General features: G+C 40.0%; 1 protein-coding gene across 1 annotated transcript; it reads right to left on the minus strand.

The window, feature by feature from the left end:
* Positions 1–889: 889 nt before the first annotated feature.
* On the minus strand, positions 890–21609 carry LOC115022451 (fibrous sheath CABYR-binding protein-like). Its single transcript, XM_029453427.1, has 16 exons — positions 21455–21609; positions 20164–20322; positions 18257–18325; positions 15591–15882; positions 15326–15444; positions 12917–12958; positions 12070–12509; positions 10707–10821; positions 9752–9835; positions 9036–9085; positions 8745–8813; positions 7592–7933; positions 7117–7555; positions 6099–6146; positions 5917–5964; positions 890–3518 (listed from the first exon to the last, which is right to left on the minus strand). The coding sequence occupies exons 1-16, from the start codon at positions 21537–21539 to the stop codon at positions 3511–3513; spliced, it is 2409 nt and encodes an 802-aa protein (XP_029309287.1). The 5' UTR covers positions 21540–21609; the 3' UTR covers positions 890–3510.
* Between the last annotated feature and the right edge of the window lie 3030 nt (positions 21610–24639).

Raw genomic sequence — 24639 nt, forward strand, 5'->3', positions numbered from 1 at the left:
TTACTGTACATTGGCCTTCACTGTTTAAAGCTTTAGAATAAACTTAATTCTGAGTTTGTCAAGAGTTCAACCTAATAAACCCCTTCACTTAATTTAAATTCAACCCAATTGTTCTGCCAAAGAAGAATGAATATCATTTAAAGAAAATAAAAAACACCATTTTAGAACATAAACTCCTAAAGTCATTGAAAATATTCAAATTTAGATTAAAACATTGAGAACAAATTCTGATTATATGTCAGTGTAAATCCTCCGTGTATACAGAACTATAGACAGATTGCTTTGCATGATGAAGGGCTGCACTTCGCCTTCCTGATGAAGTCTGCTTTAGAGATGTGGTGACACCTTGTGGCCAGATTTGGTACAACAGAATAAGTGAGTGGGTTGACCTGCAGATGGCTTCATTGATCCTACAAAATTTAATTAAGATAATCTAATTTCCTCCAACTCTCCAGGCTTTTTTCCGTTTTTAAAAGTCAATGAAGTATTAAAGATTAAACTAACCGTTGGCAAACCTGAATTGTGACCCCTTACAAAAGAAAGGTGTTTTGTTAGAGCTCCATGTAACATGTCAGATGTTCCACTAAACTTTCAGAGGATTTCATTTAAATGTAGCACTTTAACCTCAATTTGTAATTTCATGAAGGCAAGTAATTGCATAGAAGCAGCTTTTGTAAAGATTGTTAAAGCAGAGCCTCGTCTGTAGTGCTTGTATGCTAGTTCTAAATGAGATGAATACTCAGTCACAGCTTCAGTTAACTGGGGCTGTTCTGATATAGTTATACAGTTTTACAAGGATTTTGCACCTTTGTCACACAGGGTATTACATGCTTGACTGGTATGGGAGTCATACACAAAATGTATAAATCAAAAACAATGGAGTCCTTGCCATGTTGTCCCAAACCTTTTATTGCAGCAACAGATCATTTACAGAAAACTGACACTTCAAATCTCCACAATCCATCATTACTTCACAATAATTTAATCACCATCGTCAGCGTCTACAGGACAGTATTAGATCTGCAGACAACACATAGGCAGTTTTAATACTGGGGAGCTTAGTACTACTGCACAGCTATTATAGCGATTCCAGCAGACAACTGCCACCTCCTTTGTCTGGGACTAAGCTGTCCATGTCATCACAACCCTTTCCAGCATGTTCAGGACTTCTGATCAGAGATCAATGATGAAAAAGATAGAAATCTGTTTCAGCAGGTTGCTGTAGTGTGGTTGCTTTGCGGTTTTATTGTATCGAAGTAGCACGGCCCCTTAAACCTGCCTGTCACGAATAGCTTATGGCTTTGTAAAAAGCTTTTAAAGCATTTTCAGAAAATGTTTTGTCCTTTTTAAAAATGTTCCTTTTAAAAATCTAGAAGCTCTCTCTTGGTAAAGATTGTAATCTTCAATGTTAAAAAGCTTTTACAGTTCACATCGACTTACAAAGTGTCAGGAAGTAGAAAAAAACCAGCTAGTGGACAAGACATCCTACAAAAACAACTACTGCACACCATAGAAACAATCTGGTGGTTACATTAAGTCAGGACTGGAAACAAGTGGGACAGTGACACCAAATTAAAGAGGAAAAAAAAAGGTATGTTTTACAATATCTTCTTCCACTAACAGTGTTGTAATTGATCCTAAAACTTCAGATCTACATATTGTTTATTGTCAATATCACAACAGAAATGTGTTCCACAGTGCTGCACCCATTGTCCCAAAAACTATCTTAGTGTTATGCCTTCGCCTTCAAAATAAGATGCATAACGCTCTCAATTTAGTTTTCCAAATTGCACTTAGTTCTGCGATGGAATCAAGTTTAAGAGAATGTTTTGCTCTCTGATCTTCTGGGCCTGCAGATGCCAGGGGCCCTGCTACCATGGATCAATGTTTAAAAAACACAAATTCTGACATCACAAAAGGGAACAGTGACTAAAGAAACGCGTCATCAAGTTTCCCTTTAAGTAATTAAAACACACGCTACTTATGATGAAAACAAAGATCTTGGTTCATTTAACTGGTGTCAGCTAGTTATGGCCGACTTCCACGGAAATATGACGTCTGATCCATTTAACCCTATGTGAGCGCTCTCTTATACTCAAAGTGGAATCTTGATCACACAAGGTTAAAATATTGTAGTGTCACTATCCTGTCTATCAGTCTGCTAGGCCAGAACCATGTTCATCATGCTGGTGTATTTATTTATTAAAAAACAAAAAAAGTCTTTACACCACAGTGTGACAGCTTTGCACCATCCATGATGTCCTAATTTACATCACAGTTTAAACTTAATGAGCTGAAGTTTAAAGTTACAACTTCATACTAGAAATTATTCGATAGTCTAGATAGATGGTCTTTATACTCTCATCTGAAAATATGAAGATAAAAGAACTAGGATTCTACAGAACACAGACACAAAGAACAAACAAGAAAAAAAAAGTTGAACGGTCTCAAAAACTACTTCATGACATTAACGGCTCACAGAAAGGTCCGATTAGTAAAAGAGACTCGTCAACACAAGAACATTATGGGATACATAAGGAATACATCCGCAAACATGCTCTCACACACAAATGCACACAAGATTTCTCTGAATTCACATGCTAGCACACGGCTCATTCTGGAGTCGACACACACCGAGTGGTAAATAAACTGGCTGGGAAAGGAGGGGTGAGGGAGTGGGTGACAGACATCACAACAGCTTTGCATAGAATCTACAACACTGTGACCAGAACTAAACACAGCTGAATGGAATGTTATTTAAATTCTGAACTTACCCTGCGATCGAGGTGCAGATCGTTACAGTATTAGTTTCATTACTAAATTTGAAATATGTTTCGTTACCACCATCAAGGAGATTTTTTATCAGCAGGAGGGAAACATTTTGCAGTGTTCAGAGCAAGAGTTTTGTTTACATTTTCAATCTGAGAAGCTTCTAAACCTACAAAGTCACCTCACTGTATAAACCTGGATCTTCTAACGCCGAGACTGACTTCGAACTGCCAAATACTGGCTCAGCTATGAACCTCAGTTTACTTAGCAACATAATTCAGCTCCAGGAAGCCAAACTACATCACTGAGAGGACTTCAAAACAAAGCTCCAGCCCGGTTTAATGTTCCAGCTCTTGCAGATCAGACTCCGGTATACTGGCTGCAGGTAGAGCACAGAGTTCACAATGCCTGACCTTCTGGCCACAGTCACACTAAATCACCCAGAACAAAAATGGGAATGGATGTTCTACTTAAAGAAAGAAATAATTGTGATTCAAAAGGAAAAAGGGTAAAAAGGGGAGTATCATATTAGTATACAATCCATCCATTATCTCACATTAACACACAAAAGGAAGCTTTAATGGAAGGTGTGAAAACAGAGGGAGGGGGAGAGTGTTGTCACAATGACTCAATTGTTTCTCTGGAGGTGGAGAGGTGCATCATCGCTCTGAGCACGCTCAGATGGTGCTAATGCAAGGTCAGTGGGTCCCTGCTCCGTCACCACGACAACTGCGGCAGCCTCTACGTTTCTATGGAGCGCACAAACAGGAAGTTTAGTCACATGTTACTCATCTTGCACTTGTATGTGAACATGTTGTGTTGGAAGCAGCATTATATTCTAAGATAAGGAAATGTTTATAGGTGGTATATGTCTGAATTTGTACAGATATGGTCTAACAATGTGTGATAAGGCAATTGAGTAATGTACTCTATGACATAAAGGGCATTTCTATTTGTCTGGGGTGGGCTTTCCCATTGTACGGATACAACCAGGGTTACTACAGCTTAAGGCAAGTTAGATTTAAGATTTGTTTAATTGCCCTTAGAATTAAATTTAAGACCATAATCGCTGGTAGAGGCTCTCGTTCAATATTCAAACAAACACGATAACATGTATAAGCCAATTTGAGAAGTATAGGGCTAATTCAATTAATTGCAATGTTAGAAAAAGAAAAATTGATTCATAAAATTCTACATTCCATGTCTTAGCATTTTTAAGACTTTTGAAAGACTGATCAAAGACATTTTAATACTAATTAAGGCGTTATTTAGAATAATGAATTCAATGCTTTAAGTGTTTGTTTAAGGATCATCAGGAAGCCTGGATGCAACTGTAGCAGAATAAAGTTTTGTGTGAATGGATTCCATTCAGAATTTGAAAAGGACTTTTGTCTCATACAACAGATGATGTGTTCTCCTGTGAAAGCAACCAAAGTGCAGCTGACTATCAGTTCCATTTTGACGTTAGATAGACAACTAATTGCCAACTTTGATATTCAAAAATAGTAATTTTATATGCAAATATATCCAAGCTTTCTAGCTTCCCAAAATGAGGATTTGCTGCTTTTCTTTCCTTTTATAACAGTGTAAACTGAATATCTTTGTTTTGGACGGTTAGTGGAACATAATGATTTGAAGATGTCACCCGTTGACCAATAAAATGTCACAAAACACTATAAAATATAATATAAAATACCGTTGTAAAGATTAATCCCAAATAAAAACAATGAGCAGATTAACGGATTCATTGTTAGACTTCTTATGTGTACCGGCCAAAGACGGACAAAGATGTTAGCCAGCTAGCTAAACTGTAGCAAAACTGAGGCCCTGCTCATCGGCTCCAAAATCCTAACCACCCCACCCCCAAACATCATGATGGATGGATTCCCTGTATCCTTCACCAGCCAAGTCAAAAGCCTTGGCGTCATCCTGGACAGCACCCTTTCGTTTGCACCCCACATAAAAAATATCACCCAGACGGCCTTCTTCCATATCCGCAACATTTCCAGACTCTGCCCATCCCTGTCACAATCCAGCACTGAAATCCTGGTTAATACATTTGTCACATCCCGGATTGACTACTGTAATGCTATCCTCTCTGGCCTACCCACAAAACTACTCAACAGACTCCAAATCATTCAGAACTCGGCTGCCCGGATCATTACCCGCACCAAATCGTCTGACCACATCATCACCCCCATCCTCATCCAACTTCACTGGCTCCCTGTTCAGCACCTGATTAATTACAAAAACCTTCTGCTCACATACAAAGCCCTCAACAACCTCGCCCCCACCTATCTCTCAGACCTGCTCCAGGAATACACCCCCTCCCGCTCCCTGCACTCATCCTCAGCCGGACTCCTGACTGTCCCCACCTCCCGCCTTAGCACCATGGGAGCCAGGGCTTTTAGCTACACCACGCCCAGGCTCTGGAATTCTCTGCCTCCACACATCAAACAGTCTGACTCCATTACGACTTTCAAATCCCACCTGTTTAAACTGGCCTACTCACTCTGACAAACTGTGATAGCAAGTTGATTGTGTGTTAGTTTGACTAATTTGAACTGTTTGATTGCGTTTCTTTTAAATGCACTGTAAGGCGACCTTGGGTGTCCTGAAAGGCGCCTCTAAATATAATGTATTATTATTATGCCGCGCTTCCACTGCACAGTATGACCGACTCTTTGGTTTTCCATTAGGAACAGTTGTGGATAGTACCCAATACTTTTAGTTTCCAAGCGAGCTGAGCGGGTACTAAAAGGTGACGTTAAAACACTGCAGACCACTGATTGGTCAGCCAGATTTGGCACTAGTGCGTCACGGGACATCCTGCACGAACCCAGCCTTTTTAAATAGCAAACGACTGTTACTGGCAAAATGACACCGTACAACAGACGTTCTTGTGTTTGGCTGTTGATCAAAGGGTTCAGTAAGTCTCCCGTTTACACAGAAGTTTCAAGCGGCGCTGCTACAGCCAACAGCTGATCACCCACCTACACTGAGGAGCTACCATCAGTGCAAAACTAAATTCTGTGAGGAGAGTCGTACCATGCGGTGGAATTGTGGCTTTAATGTTAACATATTCTTTGGTCATATACAGAATAAGTCATTACGATGAGCATAAAGTTGAATAAAAACAATGTTTACCTGTGGGCTCATCCTGAATCTGTTCCTCAGTCTCAACCAACTCAGCAACTGCAAAGAGAAACAAACGTGCAGAAGTAAAACCACAAGAGCTTAAAACTATTGTAATTGCGTCCCCACACAAAGCCCATTAAATGTACAGTGCATCAATCCCCTTTAGATGTTAGGTGAGTGAGTGTGTCCACCTTCTTCTGCCGTCTCCTCTACTTCATCAGCTACTTCCGTCTCTGTGACTGTGGAACAAAAAACATTTAAAAACCATGAACCAAATGTATTCTCCTGAAAAGTGAATCAGTTAACGCATTACTTCAGCACCACCAAAACAAAGTCAGCCATGAATCATCATTCATGGCAACATCTCGGCAGACACTGTTCAGAGAGATTTCTTGTACCAGCATATTACCTCAAGATAATAACGAACATTGCTACTGGATTACTAGCACACAATACAGTGTGGACTGATTACATTTACAGGAGATTCTCAAATTGACCATCACAATGTTATTCTGGTAAAATATGTACAACTAAATATTTTGGCATTTAGATTGAGTGTGTCCACTAACCACTGACCAAAAATAAAAGCCCTCAGAAAACATTAATAGTATATTCTATACTCTTTCATACTTGACAGTGCATCAAATAAGCATGTCTCATATTGTATGCATTATTTAGATAGTTGGCCTAATATTCCAATACTTACTGTATAAGTAAAACTAGTAACTTGTAATATTCAGGCTTTTTCTTCTACATTCTTACAGATGGGCTGATACGATTACGGAGCTCGCCAGTCTTGCAATGCTACGTCCTGCAAAACCCCCACATTCATGTGAAATGCCAAGTCTCAAATCCTTCTCCACAACCACACATTGTTTTCCATGTTCAAACTTATAGTACTTAAACTCTGTCCCAACTGACGCCGACTCAAGTTACAGCACTTGAGTCAATTTAACAGACTTCACAGAGCTCCCTCAAGGAACGGCTTTAGACTGCTTTCACAGATGCAGTGGGTGTGTCAGGACCTTTAAACAGACTTCGATGTGTAAGGCTGAGGAGTTCCCCTTTAACGGAGAGAGCGGGATCATCTAAAACTCAAAATGTTGATTGATCCACGACATTGAGCTTAAAAAGTCAGAAACTGGATTTCTTGACAGCACCAAATACAATTTATACCTCGTCTTTTCACTTCTACGCTTTCCTCTTTACCTGGTTCTCTTTGTTCCTCCTCTACTTCTTCTGGAGTCTCCTCCGTGTCGTCTGCCTTCTCCTCAGCTTCTTCTGAAGGAGCTGCCTTTTCTTCAAAAGCAGCCTCTTCTTCAAAAGCAGCCTCTTCTTCAAAAGCAGCCTCTTCTTCCAAAACTTCTTCTGAAGGAGCTGCCTCTTCTTCAAAAGCGTCTTCTGAAGGAGCTGCCTCTTCTTCAAAAGCGTCTTCTGAAGGAGCTGCCTCTTCTTCAAAAGCGTCTTCTGAAGGAGCTGCCTCTTCTTCAAAAGCGTCTTCTGAAGGAGCTGCCTCTTCTTCAAAAGCGTCTTCTGAAGGAGCAGCCTCTTCTTCAAAAGCGTCTTCTGAAGGAGCAGCCTCTTCTTCAAAAGAGTCTTCTGAAGGCGCTGCCTCTTCTGAAGGCGCTGCCTCTTCTGAAGGCGCTGCCTCTTCTGAAGGCGCTGCCTCTTCTGAAGGCGCTGCCTCCTCATCAGCTTCTGCTGCCTCCTCATCAGCTTCTGCTGCCTCCTCATCAGCTTCTGCTGCCTCCTCATCAGCAGGCTCCTCAAAAGCTTCTTCTGCAGGAGCAATGTCTTCCTCTATCATCTCAACATCTGAAGCCACCTCTTCAGCAGCCTCCTCCTCCTCCTCCTCTGTGTCCTGGAATGCTGCCTCCACCTCTGCTACAAGTTCCTCCACAGCCTCTTCAGCAGCCTCCTCCTCCTCCTCCTCCTCCTCCACAGCTTGCTCTGTTGCAGTTTCCTCTTCAGCTGCTGCCGCCTCCTCCTCAGGCTGGTCTGCCATAATCTCTTCAACTGGATCAGCCTAAATCAAGCAACATTGTCAAAGGTTTGATTATGTTTTGTATTTTTTTGGGGGGCGTGTGCAATAAGGATGTTCTTTTGTATTAATTATCTAATAATTTAGTAGTGGTCACAAAAAATAAATAAATCATACCTGCATGAGGGAAACCTCTTCTATCTTCATGCATACTGCTTGTATATCTATATATTAAACTTACAATTGATTAATTTCTAATTTACTGCATTTTTTGTAATCATGGAGGTCCAACAGTCAAAAATGTCTGAAATGAATATTTATACCAGCAGTTGTCCCAAGACAGTGCTTTTTCATTTTAACTGCGTGTCAAGTAGGATGGAAATCCTGAGTAATGCACAAAAAGCAGCTATAAAAAAAAAAGAAACAAATTGTAGGTGTATCACTGTTTAGATTACATTTAGCTGAGGCTTTTGTCCAAAGCGACTTATACATGCAAACAATCATGAGGATACAACTCGGAACAGCAAGAATCTTCAAATAAGTGAAAATCATTTTAAGTGCTACATACTTGCTTTACCAGCAGGGGGGGCACCTTTAAAACATGTTTGACTTTGCATGACTAAATTCCTGCTGCATTCCTTTCTAATAGGTGGCACAGGTAGGCATTGGAACTGGAGCATACACTCATTAATCTTAGGCTGTGCTAATCTTTTGTTTTCTGCAGGGAGGTTAAGAGATGATTCTCCCTTCATCATACCAAACACCAAGATAAAGACATTTCACTTTGCAGGCGTAGCAGTGTATAAGAAACCAATAAGCAATTATGATGTAATGTATGATAACAAAAACAACATGCCTCCTCTGCAGGGGCCACCTCCTCCTCCTCCTCCTCCTCCTCCAGCACCTCTGGATCCTCCTCAATCACCTGAAAAGCAATTCCATCCAAATGTCATCAACAGGTTTACTTTACAAAGTATAAAATATCACAGATTATATAATTATAACTGATTCCCTTAAGGACTAAGTGTTTAACTAAATAAATATTAGTTCATCTACAGAGAAGTTTTTGAAAAGCATCAAGATTGAAAGAGCAACTTAACAGTGTGCAACAGGACGTTTCAGAATAATCAACCTGGACTGCACTAACCTCAGGAGTCTCCTCGGGCTCGGGCTCAGCTGCTTCCTCAGGTTCAGGCTCTAAAAGGGAGACGCAGAGAGTTGACCAGATTCTCTCACAAACACAAGGTCACAAGTATGTTTTGCAAGGTCCATCCTACAAAGGGGCCATTCCGTCTTGTACTGGGTTGAGTCCTTCTGGTGACAATCTGACATCTTCAATGCGCGAGTGAAACCGTCCAAAAATCAATGTTACCAACTTTATAGTTCGAAGTTGTCCGCTGCCACCGACACCTCTGGACTTATCAGTACTTCTAGTGTTCTCAAAGCTGATCACCACGGCCCCGGGTAGACCACCACACCAAAACAGACTTTCATCACTATTGTGCAATTATCACTGCCATGTGCAATATTTATTCTTTATCATTTATTATTGTAAATTACCGCCACTATTCGAGTACTTTTATATATTCACTACCTTTAATGCTGCTACGTACATTACTTGTATTCACGTGTGCTCGCCACTTTGCAATAACACTGCAAGATTTGTCTGACATTTTAAATATCCAAAGCTGCTAGATAACACAGGTCTGCATATTGAACAATACGTGCACTGAGAAACTCCTCACTATACTGAAGTGAAACTAGACATTTCAACGTGGCTAATCTCATTTCACTGCATTTATCAACTTCTTGCATTGATGGACATTTTTCCAGCACTATTGTCACTTGCAGACATTCACATACCTGGTGGTGGTGGTGCAAAAGCATCCTCTGCTACAGCAGCTTCAATCACATCGTCCACAGGCTCAGGTTCAGGCTCCACAACAGCTGGGGACCGAGGGGATGAGGTCATGTGATTATGTGAAAATGAAAAGGGCAAACATCTTGGGAATGCAAAATGTTTACATTTTAATAATTCAACAAGCTTTCTTTTGCTGGCTGAGCAGATTATTAAAATAAGTATTTCAACTCCGATGACTCCTCTGTATGTTACATGGTGCATGGTTAAACCTACAAACCACTAAGCAGAATTATTTTAATAACATTTATTAATTCAGTCGTACATAGCAGCTCCATCACAGGAGCAGAATGAGCTGTGGCTTCAGCTCTGCGCTTTCAATTTCTCTGATTAAAACTTATTGTCCACTTTGTCCAACCTTAGTCAAAAAAAACAGTTTTAATAACATTATTAAATGGTGCATAAAATCAAGGCCTTGACGTTGTGAATGCTGGCTCAGTTTGTGGCATGCTGGAAACCTTTTATGGTTTACATTCTTTTAATGTTTAGTGCAAACGGTATATAGAAGAGGGCACATCTTGTAAAATACCTCTTCAACTGCTGAGGTGCAGGCTGGAGTTTCAATAGCCAAGAGTAGAGCTATAAAAGTTGTTTAACAGTGTACCTTTTTACAAGATACAAGTTCTTCATGTCATTATCAAAATAAATTTAAATGCAAGACATGTTCTATTCCACCTAATGAAATGTGTTTCCAGTACACACAGCATTAAACTGGTGTCCATGAGAAGCTGCCAGATGGTTACGGTTACAGATAACAAATCCTGATGAGCACAACCGTGGTGTTGAGATTCGTTACCATGCAACACCTGTGTTCCCTCTCCTCTATCTACTAACATGTTCCTGTGGGGAACACAGCAGGGACAGTGTGTATGTAATGTGCATACAGAACATGTGTGCTACCTTCAGGGGTCGGTGCAGCTTCAGGAGTCTTCACTGGGGCAGCGGCTTCTGGACTACGGGAAGTGACGACAACAGCCTTCTCTTTCAGTCCTACATGAGATGAATGCACATGTTGCTAGCAGGAAACATATGTATGCATGTGTACATTATAGACACAGGATATGTACGTGTGGACATAAGAGTACTGAAAATAAGTATATTGAAAAATATCGGCCCATATTTAAAATCCCTAGTTATAGTGTTCATACACACACATGTATGAAGATACAAAATAGTGTAGATGGTACTGCTGTATCGTAGAGGACCTTTGATGTAAAAACATTCATGTGTAACAGCATTTCCTATCAGAGCATCTAAAAAGGCATGGGCTTTCTTTTGCCGACTGGCTGAAGTGTAATCGGATCTAAAGCTGACAAACATTTGTGTTGCAACATGAATATTTGACAAGTAATTTGTTTTAAAATGAGTCGTCAATAATGTATTGTGCTGAAAAGTAATTTGTGTTTCTCGAATACAAATAACCATTTAAAAAAATGTGTAGGTCTAAACTAAATGTTGGTCTGAGGTCAAGAAGATTCATAGCTTCTTCCCAACATGCATTGTGGTGGCTCCATAGACATTGGGTTGGCTTTCACATTAGAAAAGAGGCACTTGCAGGGATCCAGAAACTTTATTGACAAAAGAAAAGAAAACACCCTAAATTTAGAAAAACTCACAACAGTGGATGGTGGATTAGATATGCTAATGTTTTCAATCTAGTCAAATCTTAACATGATCATGAACATCATACTTAAAAAAACATGTTCAGCATCTTTCAGTGCTTCTTACAGCCCTGGAATTGTAATCATATCCTTTCCCAATCATCTGTCTTTCCTCAGCCTTTTAAAAAAAAAAGTACAGATTGTGTGAAAAAAAAAAAAGAAGGTAGGCCCTATCAACATGATACCAGGGATTCCTGAATGGTTCGTTCATAACCTAAACGTGTAGCAAATTTCCAGCACAGTACTACACTGGTCGCACTAAACAAAGCCTGTGTAACAAGAAAAATCGCTTTTTTCCTTTAACCTTTCAGCAAAGCAACAGTTCTATTGCCCTGTTGGTGTTATTAACATATATAATATGCTACAATAGCTTTTAATTTGTTGGGTTAAAAGCTTTTTCAGTAAGTGATAAATTAGCAGACTGAGGAGAGGATGGCAGTTGGTAACCACTCAATCTATACACAGCACAGACCACAAGGGGCTATTTGTATCCAACTCAGGAATTGAAGAAAATATATGTCGAACCAATGCAACAAACAGTCCCAACATTGAAATGGCTTACCATGGGATCAACTTTTTCCTCATAACCATCATATCATTCATTTCCTGACAGATTTCTCAGCTTTGCTCTCCTTTCTTTTTTCTTTGGCAGACTCTTTCCCTCTCACCTTATCTTCCTCCTGTGCCTTCTTTCCCTCCCCCTCCAGCTTTTTCTCAGAATGCTCTTCTTTCGCCACCCCCTTCTCATTTAGTTGTTTTTCTTTTTCCTTCCTTAGTTTCTCCAGAGCCTTCTTAATCTCTTCTTTTTCCATCTTCTCTTCTTCCCCTTGCAGCCTGGTGGCCACTCTTTCCTTCACTCTGACCGACATTTCCTTCCTCCCTAGCTCCAGATCCTCCTTCTCCTCTTTGGCCAGGAGCAGTCTGACCTCGGCCAGAGCCATCTTGGCCAGCTTCTTGGCCTCCACTCGTTCGTGGATGATAGCCAGCTGCTGCTTTAGAGCCTCTCGAAGCTTCCAGCCCACATCCTTGGTTGGAGAGGTTTCTGAGATGGATGAACAACAACACGGTTTGGTGTTTCACCACTCGCAAACTGACGTTTTGTAGGACGAAGACCATGCTCAAATTCACTCCGTTATTGGACATCAGCACACTTGGGGCAGGCGTGTGCATGTCTGTGGATATATTAGAACCATAAACCGGTTGAACCCATGTAGTATACTAATCAAGTGCAGAATTAGGCCAAACATCTTTAAGTTACTGCAAATTATCCTTTAGAAAACGTGTTAATAACTCATTCATATCACAAATCCGGGGCATGGGGGAGGTTGTGAATAAATAAACACTCAGCTGGATTTAAGATCACATAAGTTGTGAGTAATTGAAACTTCAATTAGTTTAGCCCACACTGTTACACAGTACAGCTTCATGCAAGTGTCTGCATGACGATACCTTTCTTAGCTCCACCCCTGGCTGCATCTCCAGGGTTTTCATCTGATGTTGCACACAAACGACACAAGAGTTACAACACTAAGCTCTTCACAGGTTTCATCAAGTGATCAGTCCATTATCACAATCAGTTACACTTTATGAACAATCTATAAACACTCCGCCATACTATCAAGTCAAATAGAAATGCTGCATGATGCTAATCAGGAAAAGCATATGTGAAACACATTTCTGGCTCAGTTCCAGTAAGCCAGCATGCACAACACCAGGAACTAGCTCACCTAAATGGAATGCACTCATTGCCAATGTGCTCAGTATGAAAAAGCTCTATAGTACTCAGACATTTCATCCCCAACTGTCATTTGTAGTCCCATTGCAATGGCTGAGGAAAACCATGAGGGAATTTACAATTACGCCATAGATTTTCAAATTAAAAGAATAACCATAAAAAAGGCCAATATGGCCACCAACAGCTCAGTAGTGAATTTTCATACGAGAGCTGCTTTTAGATCGTTTTGTCCAATAACTGGAAACTGAGGCAGGAGGAGTGAATGTTCTTTTCTTCCAGACCGATATGAGGTACCTCTGGGTCTGCTTCCTTTCCTCCACCCACCCAAAAAAAACATTAGATAGAAGTTCAGTTGATGCAAGGACAACTGGTAATAAAATCAGTAACAGACAGGACCGACGGGTGTAGGAATGACGGAGGAAGATTGATTTACAGGCCTATACTGAAAGAAGGCCCTCACCAGGTACTTACATTAAAGGAGTTATGTCCTGTATCTTCCAGTGTTAGTTTTAATAGAATCCTGTAGATTCATTCTTCAAAAAAGCCAAAGTCACTCCACCCCAGAGCAGGACGAGCCAGTTTCAAAATCAGGTGTCATCATGGTATTCAAAACTGCCATTAAGTTCATTGCATAAGTACTGACACGCACGCACTCCCTGAGCGACTCTGAACACATCACACCTCTCTACTGCACTCCTCTCATTTTTGACACAACAAAACAACTGGAATGGCAAGAATTTAAACATGAATGGATTCTACTTGTGAATAGTCACAAATCTGAACCTTGGCCTAAACAAACAGGTTGGCTTCATGGCTGACAACTCCTCTAGGTGTGAGACATTTGTATCATGTTTAAAAGAAATGAGAATAGAACATATGGACCTTTTCCACAGCAGCATTTCAGCTGGTCATAGTAAAAAAAAAAAGCACAGGTGAAGTGGAAAACATTAAGTTCCATGAAGCTGTAAGCTTGACAGTGCTTTCCCTAGGTGGAATGCAGTTATTAAGTTGGACACTTATGCTTTTCATCCTATGGCATGTTAAAATGTGCCATTTAAAAAAAGAAAAGAAAAGAAAAAGAAAATTGGGTCTCTACAGTTATACGCAGTTAGCCAGCAGAGGTATGACATAATAAACAACAAGTTAAAAAGGCAATCCTACAAACCTCCAGCTTCCAGCTGGTATTAACACACAATATGTGTACAATACTGATATCCGGTCACAGAGCTTTGCTTTCACACCTGGTATATAAAGTGTTTTTTGTTCCTAGTTTGTTTGCATTGTGATTGGCTTCTTAATTTACTAATCGAGTTCCAGACTGTCAAACATGGTGCGTAATGAACTGCTAAGGTGTGCAAAGTGAGGCTCACATCACAGACTTGGACAGCTGAAGGCATGTGTAGGTTACTTCTCAGTAGCCTTGCTAACTAGACTAAAGTCACTTACACTGGCGGCCAGATGTACCGAGGAATGAACTTGCGATCATGGATTTGCAGTTCTGTTTATACTTTATTATTAGGGATGAAATTATTCCTCGAGTAACGATTACTAAAAATCCGATGTAAACTTGTGTTTTAATGTGAAGATATGGTCTGCACATTTAGTATTTGTGTGATCATAAATGTAGGCTTCACACAGACATTGGAGACCCAACTAAACTCAATTACATCTGGCTGAGATCCAATCGCAATGTGAGCAAGACCACCTCCAGATGTGGTCTCGACACTCACCTGCATTAATCAATTGTACTAATCCAGATACATATTGCATGTTGATACCAGCTAGAAATGCGGTCCAAGACTAAACCAAGAGCCTTACATTTGAAGTAAGTAAAAAGTACAAATTCATGCTTATAGTCCCAGAGTCAAGAGTAAATGTTGAGGATCAATTTGATGGCATGCAGCAATAGAAAAATAAATGTCAGAGAAAGGAACAACAGAGAAGCTGTCCAAGAGCAAATCATCTTCGCAGTTTATGTTATTTAATGTTACAAACAGGGTTGTGCAAAAAAACATTTTATTAGATTCTAAAGGAAAAACAAGGACTTATTAAAGTGCTCCTGAGTATTATGTCCAAGCTCAGGGATCAACATTGTAGAAAACTCCTTCAAAAAAGGATTTCACCCTCTCCAGACTCTGCTGATGGAAGAAAGAAGCCCGTTTGGAGATTGCAGTAGGTGAAGCCTGGGATGGGTTGGGCCTTCAACACAATGTTGGACTCGAGATATTCATATCCAAAGCGACTGGATGGGTTAAGTAGCCAAAACCCGCCAAAGACAGCAGAGAAAATATCATGGGAACATTTAACACCACCCACCCCCTTTTGGCACCCTTTAGTTGAAAACAAGTGCATTAGAGGACATTTGGGCTGCTGCAGTTGTCTTGAGGCTATTGGTTATGGAGGCCAACTATGACAATCTTCTGCCCCCGATTGCCATCCTCATTCGCTCCTCTTTTTCTAAACCCTTCCTCATCCTCCTCATCCTCCTCGTCCCCCTCCTGCGCCTCCACGAGTCCTCCTGAGGCACTGTGCTCTTCCTCCTCCAGGGACTCCATGGGGTTTATTAAACCGTACAGGAAAGTGAAGAAACCGTTTAACCAATCAGAGCCGCCCTCCTCCACTTCTTCTAACCATTGCAGAACCTCGGATTCACCCTGACCATCGCCCTCACTGGTCAGGCCTACGCAAACAAGAGGGGAGGTGGGGGGTGGGGGCATGGGCAGATGGAGGGTAAAGTTTGGGGGCACAACATTTGGAAGTGAGATGGAACGGTGTGGGGAAAGGAAGGGAAATTTAAAAACAATGTAAAAAAGGCAGGAAGAGAGAAAGGTGGAATCAAATGGAGAAAGAGATGTAATGAAATCATGAAAGAGGGTTAAGAGCAGAGGAAAGGAGGGAAAGAAACAAGAGGAGAAGGTAAGATAAGTGTTTAGCGTACGTTAGGCAGCGTGGGAACTAATAAGGATTTATCATAAGCACCTGGAGTCTGGCTGTCACACATGATCACTCATAGTCTTGTTTATAAAATCATATAACAAAGCTATTTTCTGACTACACCTAAAAAGCAGACAGTTCGGCACACTTATGTGGAGAGTCAAGAATCAAGAAAAGAGTTAACCCTATATTAAAAAAAATCATTTAAAAAACTGAATTTGGGTTTTAATGTGGACACAGCCACATGCCTGTAAATACACATTTATTATGGTGGCAAGAATTTATCAGCAGGCAGGAAGCAAGTGGGAGAAGAGTATTCTAGTAAAACTTTAGTTTAAAATGAATTAGTACTTTACAACCATTAAAATGGGTTTTATTACAGATGGCTCCTATGGTTCTATACAAGGCCATTAAAAATACACTGAGCTAAAGAGAGAAGGGCTCAAACACCAAGAGTGAGACAAAGAAGAGGACACAAAAGGTTTCAAAATAAAAATGGCAAGAGAAGTACAGCATATGCATAGGAGCATGCACTATAATGCCAGGAAGCAAATAGAAAGTTGACGTTTTTAACCATTGTTAAAGCTAATTGGTGTAGGGATGGTAACAGAAGTATGGATAATGGATTGCTAGTGGAACAGAAAAGCTGAAGGTGGGCTGGGCAAAAGGTACCACCCTTCTGAAGAGGGACAAACCGGTCAGGGTGCCTCGAGCTTCATCAAAATCACTGAGATTACAGAGCAAGAACTGGCATCTAAGAGTACTTCAAATCAGGGAAATTTGAGCAAAGATCGCTGTGTGTAATAATAGCATCCTAAATGTTTCCAATAAGAGCAAAATGGTGAGTATTTTCAACATTGGAAAAAGAGCAAATTCATGCTTATATTCTAGTCAAGAGTAAATCTTGAGGACCAAATTGATGGGATTCAGCAATAGAAAAAGAAATGTCAGAGAAAGGAACAACAGAGAAGCTGTCCAAGAGCAAATTATCAGACAAGAACTAACTGTCTGCTTTTGATCCTCACTTGTAAGACAAGTTTATGTAAGAACTTGTGAACGCAAACTGCAACTTGTGATTCTCATACCAGAGAGTCAGAGAAAGGAGACCATTTAATGTGTTCAGGTTCTTTGAGATTATATGCAGGATACCTCATCATGCCAACATGTTGACTGTAGGAATCAAGCCATTTTCTTACAGCTGTGGTCCAACATGTCAAAACTAGTGTACACTATTCAGTATGTTTGGGAGTCACATAAACTAAAGATAGAAAAAAAGAACTGAAGCCGTTTCTGGATCAAACCATGCAACATGCAGAAGACGCACAGGGAAAACTGCACTGACGACTGACTGGGAACTACACTTTCTCCCAGCTGTCTCGAATGCTGCGAGCTTCGCTGAGAAGAAATGTTCCAAAAATGATAATAGTAAAAATCCTCAATCATACCAAAAGAAAACATTCCCATAGGAAATCAATGGTGCAGTGTAATGGCAAGACTGTTGGCCATGAACCTTTCAGATATGCAACTGAACTCCTCAGTTGCCTTTAAATTGCTTAATTTACCTTTGGTTATAATAAGTAAATAAACCAACCCCTGATCCTGATTAACTTCCTGCATTTGATCATTTAACAAGTGGTTTCAAAAACTCCATCGAGTCGGAAAGCCTTACTACGAAGCACCTACCTTCTTAAGTAGGGACCTAAAACTGTAATGTTCTTTTAATGTGGGGACATTCAAAAAGGGTTTTTAGATTAGATTAGATTACTAACCAGTTAGGAAACAAACATTCACAGAGGTACTGAGGTCATAAGGGTTTGGAGAGCTCAGCTTTTCATTGATGAGATGGTCTCTGGTAACAGTCAGCTATACATTTGTCAGTCATGCAAAATAAACCTGAATTGCCAGTTAATGTAATAAACAAACACGTTCAGGGGCTTGCAGAAATGCTGAAAAAGAACAAATCTGTTCCGACTGCACCGTCACTGGAAAGTTATGCACCTCTCAACTAATAAAGTGAAGATTTTCAAATGTTTGTCACTGGAGACATATAGATACCCTTTGTTTTCCTTTATGCAAGACAGATAGTAAACGCTAAAAAAATTAGAGATAAATCAACTTGCCTAGCAGAACTTTAGCATCCTCGACATCAAAATCACCATCGCCATCTGTATCGTATGCCACCAGTTTACCTACAGCAGTAACAAACACACATGTAGGACTTATTGTTTGTACTCACAGGAAATACAAAGACACATGACGCCAACTATACATTTACATGCATCATTCAACACAGACACACACTTAAAGACATGCACCAAGCTTGTGAGAGAATGGCCACTTCCTATCTTATTACTCTCTAGCGTTCCACATAAATCCAAATATTTTGTGTCTGTGCCCTTTATTTAAATGAGTGGGTTGGCCAACATTTCAATCAGCTAAAAGCTTGGTGAATTCCTTTAAATGTGAGGGAAAATGGGAAACTGAGCAGTAGGTAGTTAAAACCGGAAAGGGATAGACTGTTTAATACTAAACAAGGTTAGACAGCAGCCCTGGATCTAAACCAGCCGACAGAACTGAGGAAAGGTGTGTTCCAAATCAATGCAGTAGATTCTTCACCCGTTTCCAGCTCAGGAGGAACACCACTTTATCAATTTAAGATGACATGACCTTTTTAACATGACTTGTGAGAGAGATCTATCGATCCATCTAGTATTCATTTTATTTTTGTAATATGACGACAGAAACAAGTAAAGACAAATATTTTGTAATTAAAAAAATTCTAATCAAGTCAACAGAAATATGTTCAATGTGTGTAAATACTTGCATTTCATGTTCTCCAATAGTGATTTTGTGTAACAGTGACAAACATCCAAGCTTTATAAGACCGGTGCAACTTACAGAACAATGATTGTCTTTATAAAAATACATTCAGTTAACATGATGAGACTTTGCATTTACTTCTTTTCCTCTCAGTTTGCTCTATAACTGCTTGCAGCTTAAAAAATAAAAATCTTCTAATACTTTGTCATAACATGAAGGTTATGCATCGATCATGTTTTAGATTCAGGGCTCTGAGAAGTGTAAGGGAGTGAGGAAAATGTCTTGAGAATACAAACAGTAGCCACAGACAACAATGATTAACATTAAAACAGAGTAAAGAAATATGCCTGAGATTTTTTACCTTGCAAGGCCTCAGACAGGTTAATTTGTAAGCCCTTAGCCTTGTCTGCATGCAAACACAAAACATACATATTGTAACCATAGTTTGATTAACAAATAAGAGATTCATAATACACATAAATAATTATAATATAATAATAAATAAGTACTAAACAGACAAGCATGTTCAACATTAATTATTAAGGGTGCAGATTAGTGAGAGACAGAATACTGTGATCAAAGAAAACAGTCATGCATCAAAAAGTACAAATCAGTAAAGAGATCCATAAATTATGGTCCACTTGCTACAGACCAATGAGTGTTGATTGTTTGGAGAGTCAAATAAATGTTCCTGGAATGGTACTATAAAAGCTGTTACCATCTACTTGTTAACAAGAAACACTTTACAATCAAAAAATGTGACAAAACTGATGTTATACAAGCTATGCCGTTTATATAAGTTTATCCAAAGACTACAAAAGCAAGAGGCTGAGAAGCACAACATTGATTATTGAAATTGACTGATGTCCTTGGGCCATTTTTGCTTTCACTTGATTTGACTAACTCATCTGAAGCCATTTTTTTGGCAGATTTGCATCCTAATTTATAAGTGTTTTGGATAAGCAGGTGAGCCAATCCAAGGTGAGGTGCTGATCTGACATTAGGTGTTATGACAATGGTAAATATCATGTTAGACTGGTTCTTATTCAGGGGCAGATGACAAGTGCATGCGTTTGTAGACCGGCACAAATATGTGAAGACATTTGCCTTCACTACGACACCTTGCATCAGGTGGAAAAACTACAGAAAGAGAACACATTCAGCTAATCTTTATTCCAAATGTATGTGTGTTGCAACAGGTACTCACCAAGGACTCCCTGATAGTCGACAAGGTCGAAGTAGACCACAGCTACAGATGTCCAGACACCCAGCAGTGCCAGGACAATGAACCATGTGAAGAAGCTGCTGCTGGACCCAGAGTCTGCCTTCTTCCCATTCTTGTTGGTCAATTGGGTTTTCGTACCTTCTGCAACCCAAAGACAGAATATGATGTCAAGTTTACACTTGACCTTCCTTGGAGGAATCCCTTTTTAGACTCAAGTCATGCTGTTCATTCAAATAATGATGTAAAGTCTATGAAAGAGCAGCAAAAACCGGTGTTAGTATCATTGTCAGTATGGTGAACGCAAATGAAAAACCAGCGCAGGAAGAGTCCATTGTGTCATTTAGATCCATCATTTCAATATCTTATGGCTTCCCAGCGAATTACAAGACTGGACAAAGAGTAGACTGGAAAAACTGAAGTTTGGCATACCTCTAGAAACGCAAACAATCAAACATGCTAAACAGTTTGTGACGGCATCCCTTGAATGCATTGGTTAAGACTGGTTTATACCTTTCCACAATGAACCTGGTCAAAATAAATGGCTTGTTTAACTGTGTTGGTTGACCTTTTTTTCCCCCACCACAATTTTCAAGACTCATCCCTCCAGAACAGGAAAACAACCATCCAAGTGTCAGATGGACAGACCTAATGCACTACACAGGAACATTAAGAGACTATGGTACATTTTTACACTTAAATCTGGTTTAATCTTTAAGGAATCATAAATCATATGTACTAATCCCTCAGAACTGGCTCAGGATGAAACAGAAAGAAACAAACACATGAAATAAACTTTTCCATGGGTGCTGAAGTCCCACAATGCATGATGGGAGAAAATAGTGGCAAAGAAAATTAACAGGTGTTGGAGTCTGTTACGTGGTGCTAGGTCAAAATCTGACACACATTTAAAGAGCATAGTTCAAAGTACTCACATATGAAAATATAGAGTCTAACACTGCGCAGATACAGTGTTACCTCAGTCTGAACAAAAACATTAACCATAACAATTGATACATTACATATTCCCATAAAAATCCTCTGTAGTCTACTGACACAACACCTACTGAACTACGAAGACAGAAAACTATCACACATGAGTAAATTGCGGCTCCAGGACAAAATAAATGGAACTCAGGAGGCTATACCTGCAACTTTTTCAATTCCTCAATTCATTCTTTACCCTGCAACCAGGTCCACAAAATGACCTCCACACTCCCTCCTTTGTCCTTCGCAGCAGTCTTGTCAGAAGCCCTCGAGCGGAGGCTTTCCTTACCTTGCATTTCCCCAGCCATGAACGTGGGGATTGCCGTGACGACAGGAGATGTGGTGGACTCGATTAGGGTCGCTGGATCACCCATCACTGCCAACTGACGGCCTGGCTTGCCAACTAACTGAGTAACAGGTTAACTGGTCACAAAGACAGCAAACAGTCTCTGCCTCTCAGTCTCTCTTTCTGCCCCTCCCCTCTTTCTATATTGACTGCTCATCTGTCAGTAATCCTTGATCCCTGTCACTTTTTTCTCTGAGCCTGATATGGCTCTGGAGGTGAAAGACAGCTATTTATAGAGCTGTTAGACCAGCTGGCGGAGACACAAAGAGAAAGAGAAGAACAGGCTGCCCGACACTGTCAGGACTGTCCCCTTCCCTCTGCCTGATCTGGAAGATTTTACAGTGAGATTACACCAAAATTCTCATAGAAATAAATGGCCACTGTGCTATCCTCAGTTTTTCCTTACTAAGGTAACAAAACCAGAGTTCCACCTAGGGACGTCACGAGAACCAATATATCAGTAACAAGTCTATGCCAAAATCCTGACAACCTGACTGCACTCCTTTTCCTACAGTACATTACAGTACAGTACATAGGGGCTCAAGAGTACTGGTGCTCCGCCGTCCCGGGGACAATGTGTTAGGAACAAACAGATCTTCTCCGGGTGTCCAGGGGACACACCTATTATTCCACTTGTAATGCTACATTGAGAACAAATCTGTGTTGAAATCAGCAGGAAGAACGCTAGTTAGTTAATGTTGTGGCCATAGATAAATTATAAAAGTAAAAATTTAGTTTTTGGTGAGAAACTTTAATAAATAGTTTGAGTCAGGTGTTTGCAAAGCAATATAAAATGGATATTAGTGGGAATTATGACAGGTTTAACTTCCTAACAACAACAACCATTAGGCGATAGAGGTAGAGCGGTCGTCCACCATTTGGAGGGTCAGTGGTTCGATCCCCAGCAGTCAACATGTTGAACTGTCCTTGGGCAAGATACTCAACCCCAAATTGCTCCTGATGGCGTGGCCAACAATTTGAGAGTGATCGCAAAGATTGGAAAAGCGCAGTCCATTTACCATAAAGAAAAAATGCTGCAGTACAGCAATTAATATTGAAAGAATCGCAAAATTTCAAATGGTGTAGACCAGTGGTCCCCAACCACCGGTCTGTGGGTCATTTGGTACCGGGCCGCACAGAAAGACTGAATAAAAAAATATTTTATTTTTGAAAGGTTTTATTTTGAAAAATCAAAAATCACCCGGCATTAAAAGACAAGCCGTTGGGAGTTTTTTTGAAAGAAAAAAACATGAACAAGGACATAAACAATTACTGATGGCCACCACATCAACACAAGTCAACGAGTGCACAGAGCGTCATACTTAGTGACTAACTGTATTGCTAAGAGAAGAAACCTTTTACTATTGGTGAAGAATTTATACCCCTATATTGGACCAGCTCGTTGCAGAGACACAAGCTCAGGGCTCCCACTAATTCAGCGTAATGGTGAGTTTTTATTTTTTTAGAACTTTATTTGTTTTTATGCCGGCCGTATCATTTTATTTCGTCATCTTTACCACCACACCAAGAACAGACTACTCCACCACTGCTGTGCAATTATCACTGCCATGTGCAATATTCACTTTATTTTCTATCAACCACTTGGTACTTATATAATTTTTTATTCTATTTAATTATTGTGTACTGCCACTTTACTTCATATGTTCTTTTGCTGTGACAAGATACATTTCCCCGTTGTGGGACTAATAAAGGATTTATGATTTCTGATAAAACAGAAAGATACATGGATAAAAAAGTTGCATTTTTGCACAGCATAAAAGGTGAAATTAATGGACTGTGTCTTAAAACATTTTTTGAAGAGGTTATGAGTTCAGTAATTAGTATGGCCCTCGAAGGATGTTGAAAAAATAAAATGGTCCTTGATAGCAAAAAGGTTCCCCACCCCTGCTGTAAACTTATAGTTGATACAGCAACATTGTCAGAGTTCTGAGAATACAGTGTTCTGTGGCACTCGTGGCCGGGGGCACTAGCAGCCCGACAAAGCTTTACTTATTAACATTGCTGGGGGATTTGCAATACTGTATGCAAATATGGTTGCATAGTTCAACTTAATTTGAGAGAGGGGATTTTTTTTGTCAAACTCCATTCAGCAAAATAAAATTACAGACATGAATTGTAATAAAACCGAATACTATCAGCTCTTTTCATTTGAATAAAACATTTAAAACTACAGGGCCCTGACCAGTAAAACTGTTAGCATGCAATGCTTTGTGATGACATATAGCAGTGTTATTCTAGCTGCAAAGTAAACCAAAGGGCAATTTCTCTTTCTAAAGCTAGCACCTGTATGGAGCCATATTTGACTTGAATTTTAGGTTTACACATTTACGTTATCGTTATAACACTTACCACAGTGAATAGGAGAATAATAGGGTTATGTCGAGTTCTTGTTCATCTCCAAACTAACCACATTTCTCAAGTCAGTCCAACAGCAAGCAACTCATAAATACATAAAACTAGATAAACCCAAAGTTAATTATTATGTGAAAATCCCACTGTGTACCTTTACAAACCTACACACACACCAAAAGAAAACAAAAACCATGCAATAACATACCCCTCTTATCTTCTATACAATTCATTCTCATAGGACCACAGCAGCTAATTCACACACACAAAACACTCTCTGCTCAGTTTCTTCTCTGTGAAGCTCAGTACACATTGTTCAGTCTGAGCAGCTCCTCTTAAGTCTTATGTAAGGGCTGTACCGCCTTCAAAACATACTTCTTGCCTCTGGCAAGCATGTGTACACATGCAGGTTTGTATGCCTTTTGGAACAGAAGATGTTCTCAACACACAATCTTTAAAAAGGCCATGTCGATGGCAACAACATGTGAATGGGTTCGCCTGATACCCAACAGCTACATTTCTAACTGAAGAAAAGCTAAATACGTCACCCAAACATTTGGATGACTGACATCAACCTAGCAACCAAATGCATCCACTCATTTAGTGCAACACTTTGACAGTGACCTGTGACAGTGCTTGGTAAAGTCCAACGATGGAGGCTGTGATCTAGGCAATACAATCACTTTAAAAATCACCTGCCTGGCTTTTTTGTGAGAAATCCCCAGATAGTCCGGTTCCTAATACTAGGATAGGTCTAA

The sequence above is a fragment of the Cottoperca gobio genome, chromosome 17 (genome assembly GCF_900634415.1).
Source record: "Cottoperca gobio chromosome 17, fCotGob3.1, whole genome shotgun sequence".
Lineage (NCBI taxonomy): Eukaryota > Metazoa > Chordata > Actinopteri > Perciformes > Bovichtidae > Cottoperca > Cottoperca gobio.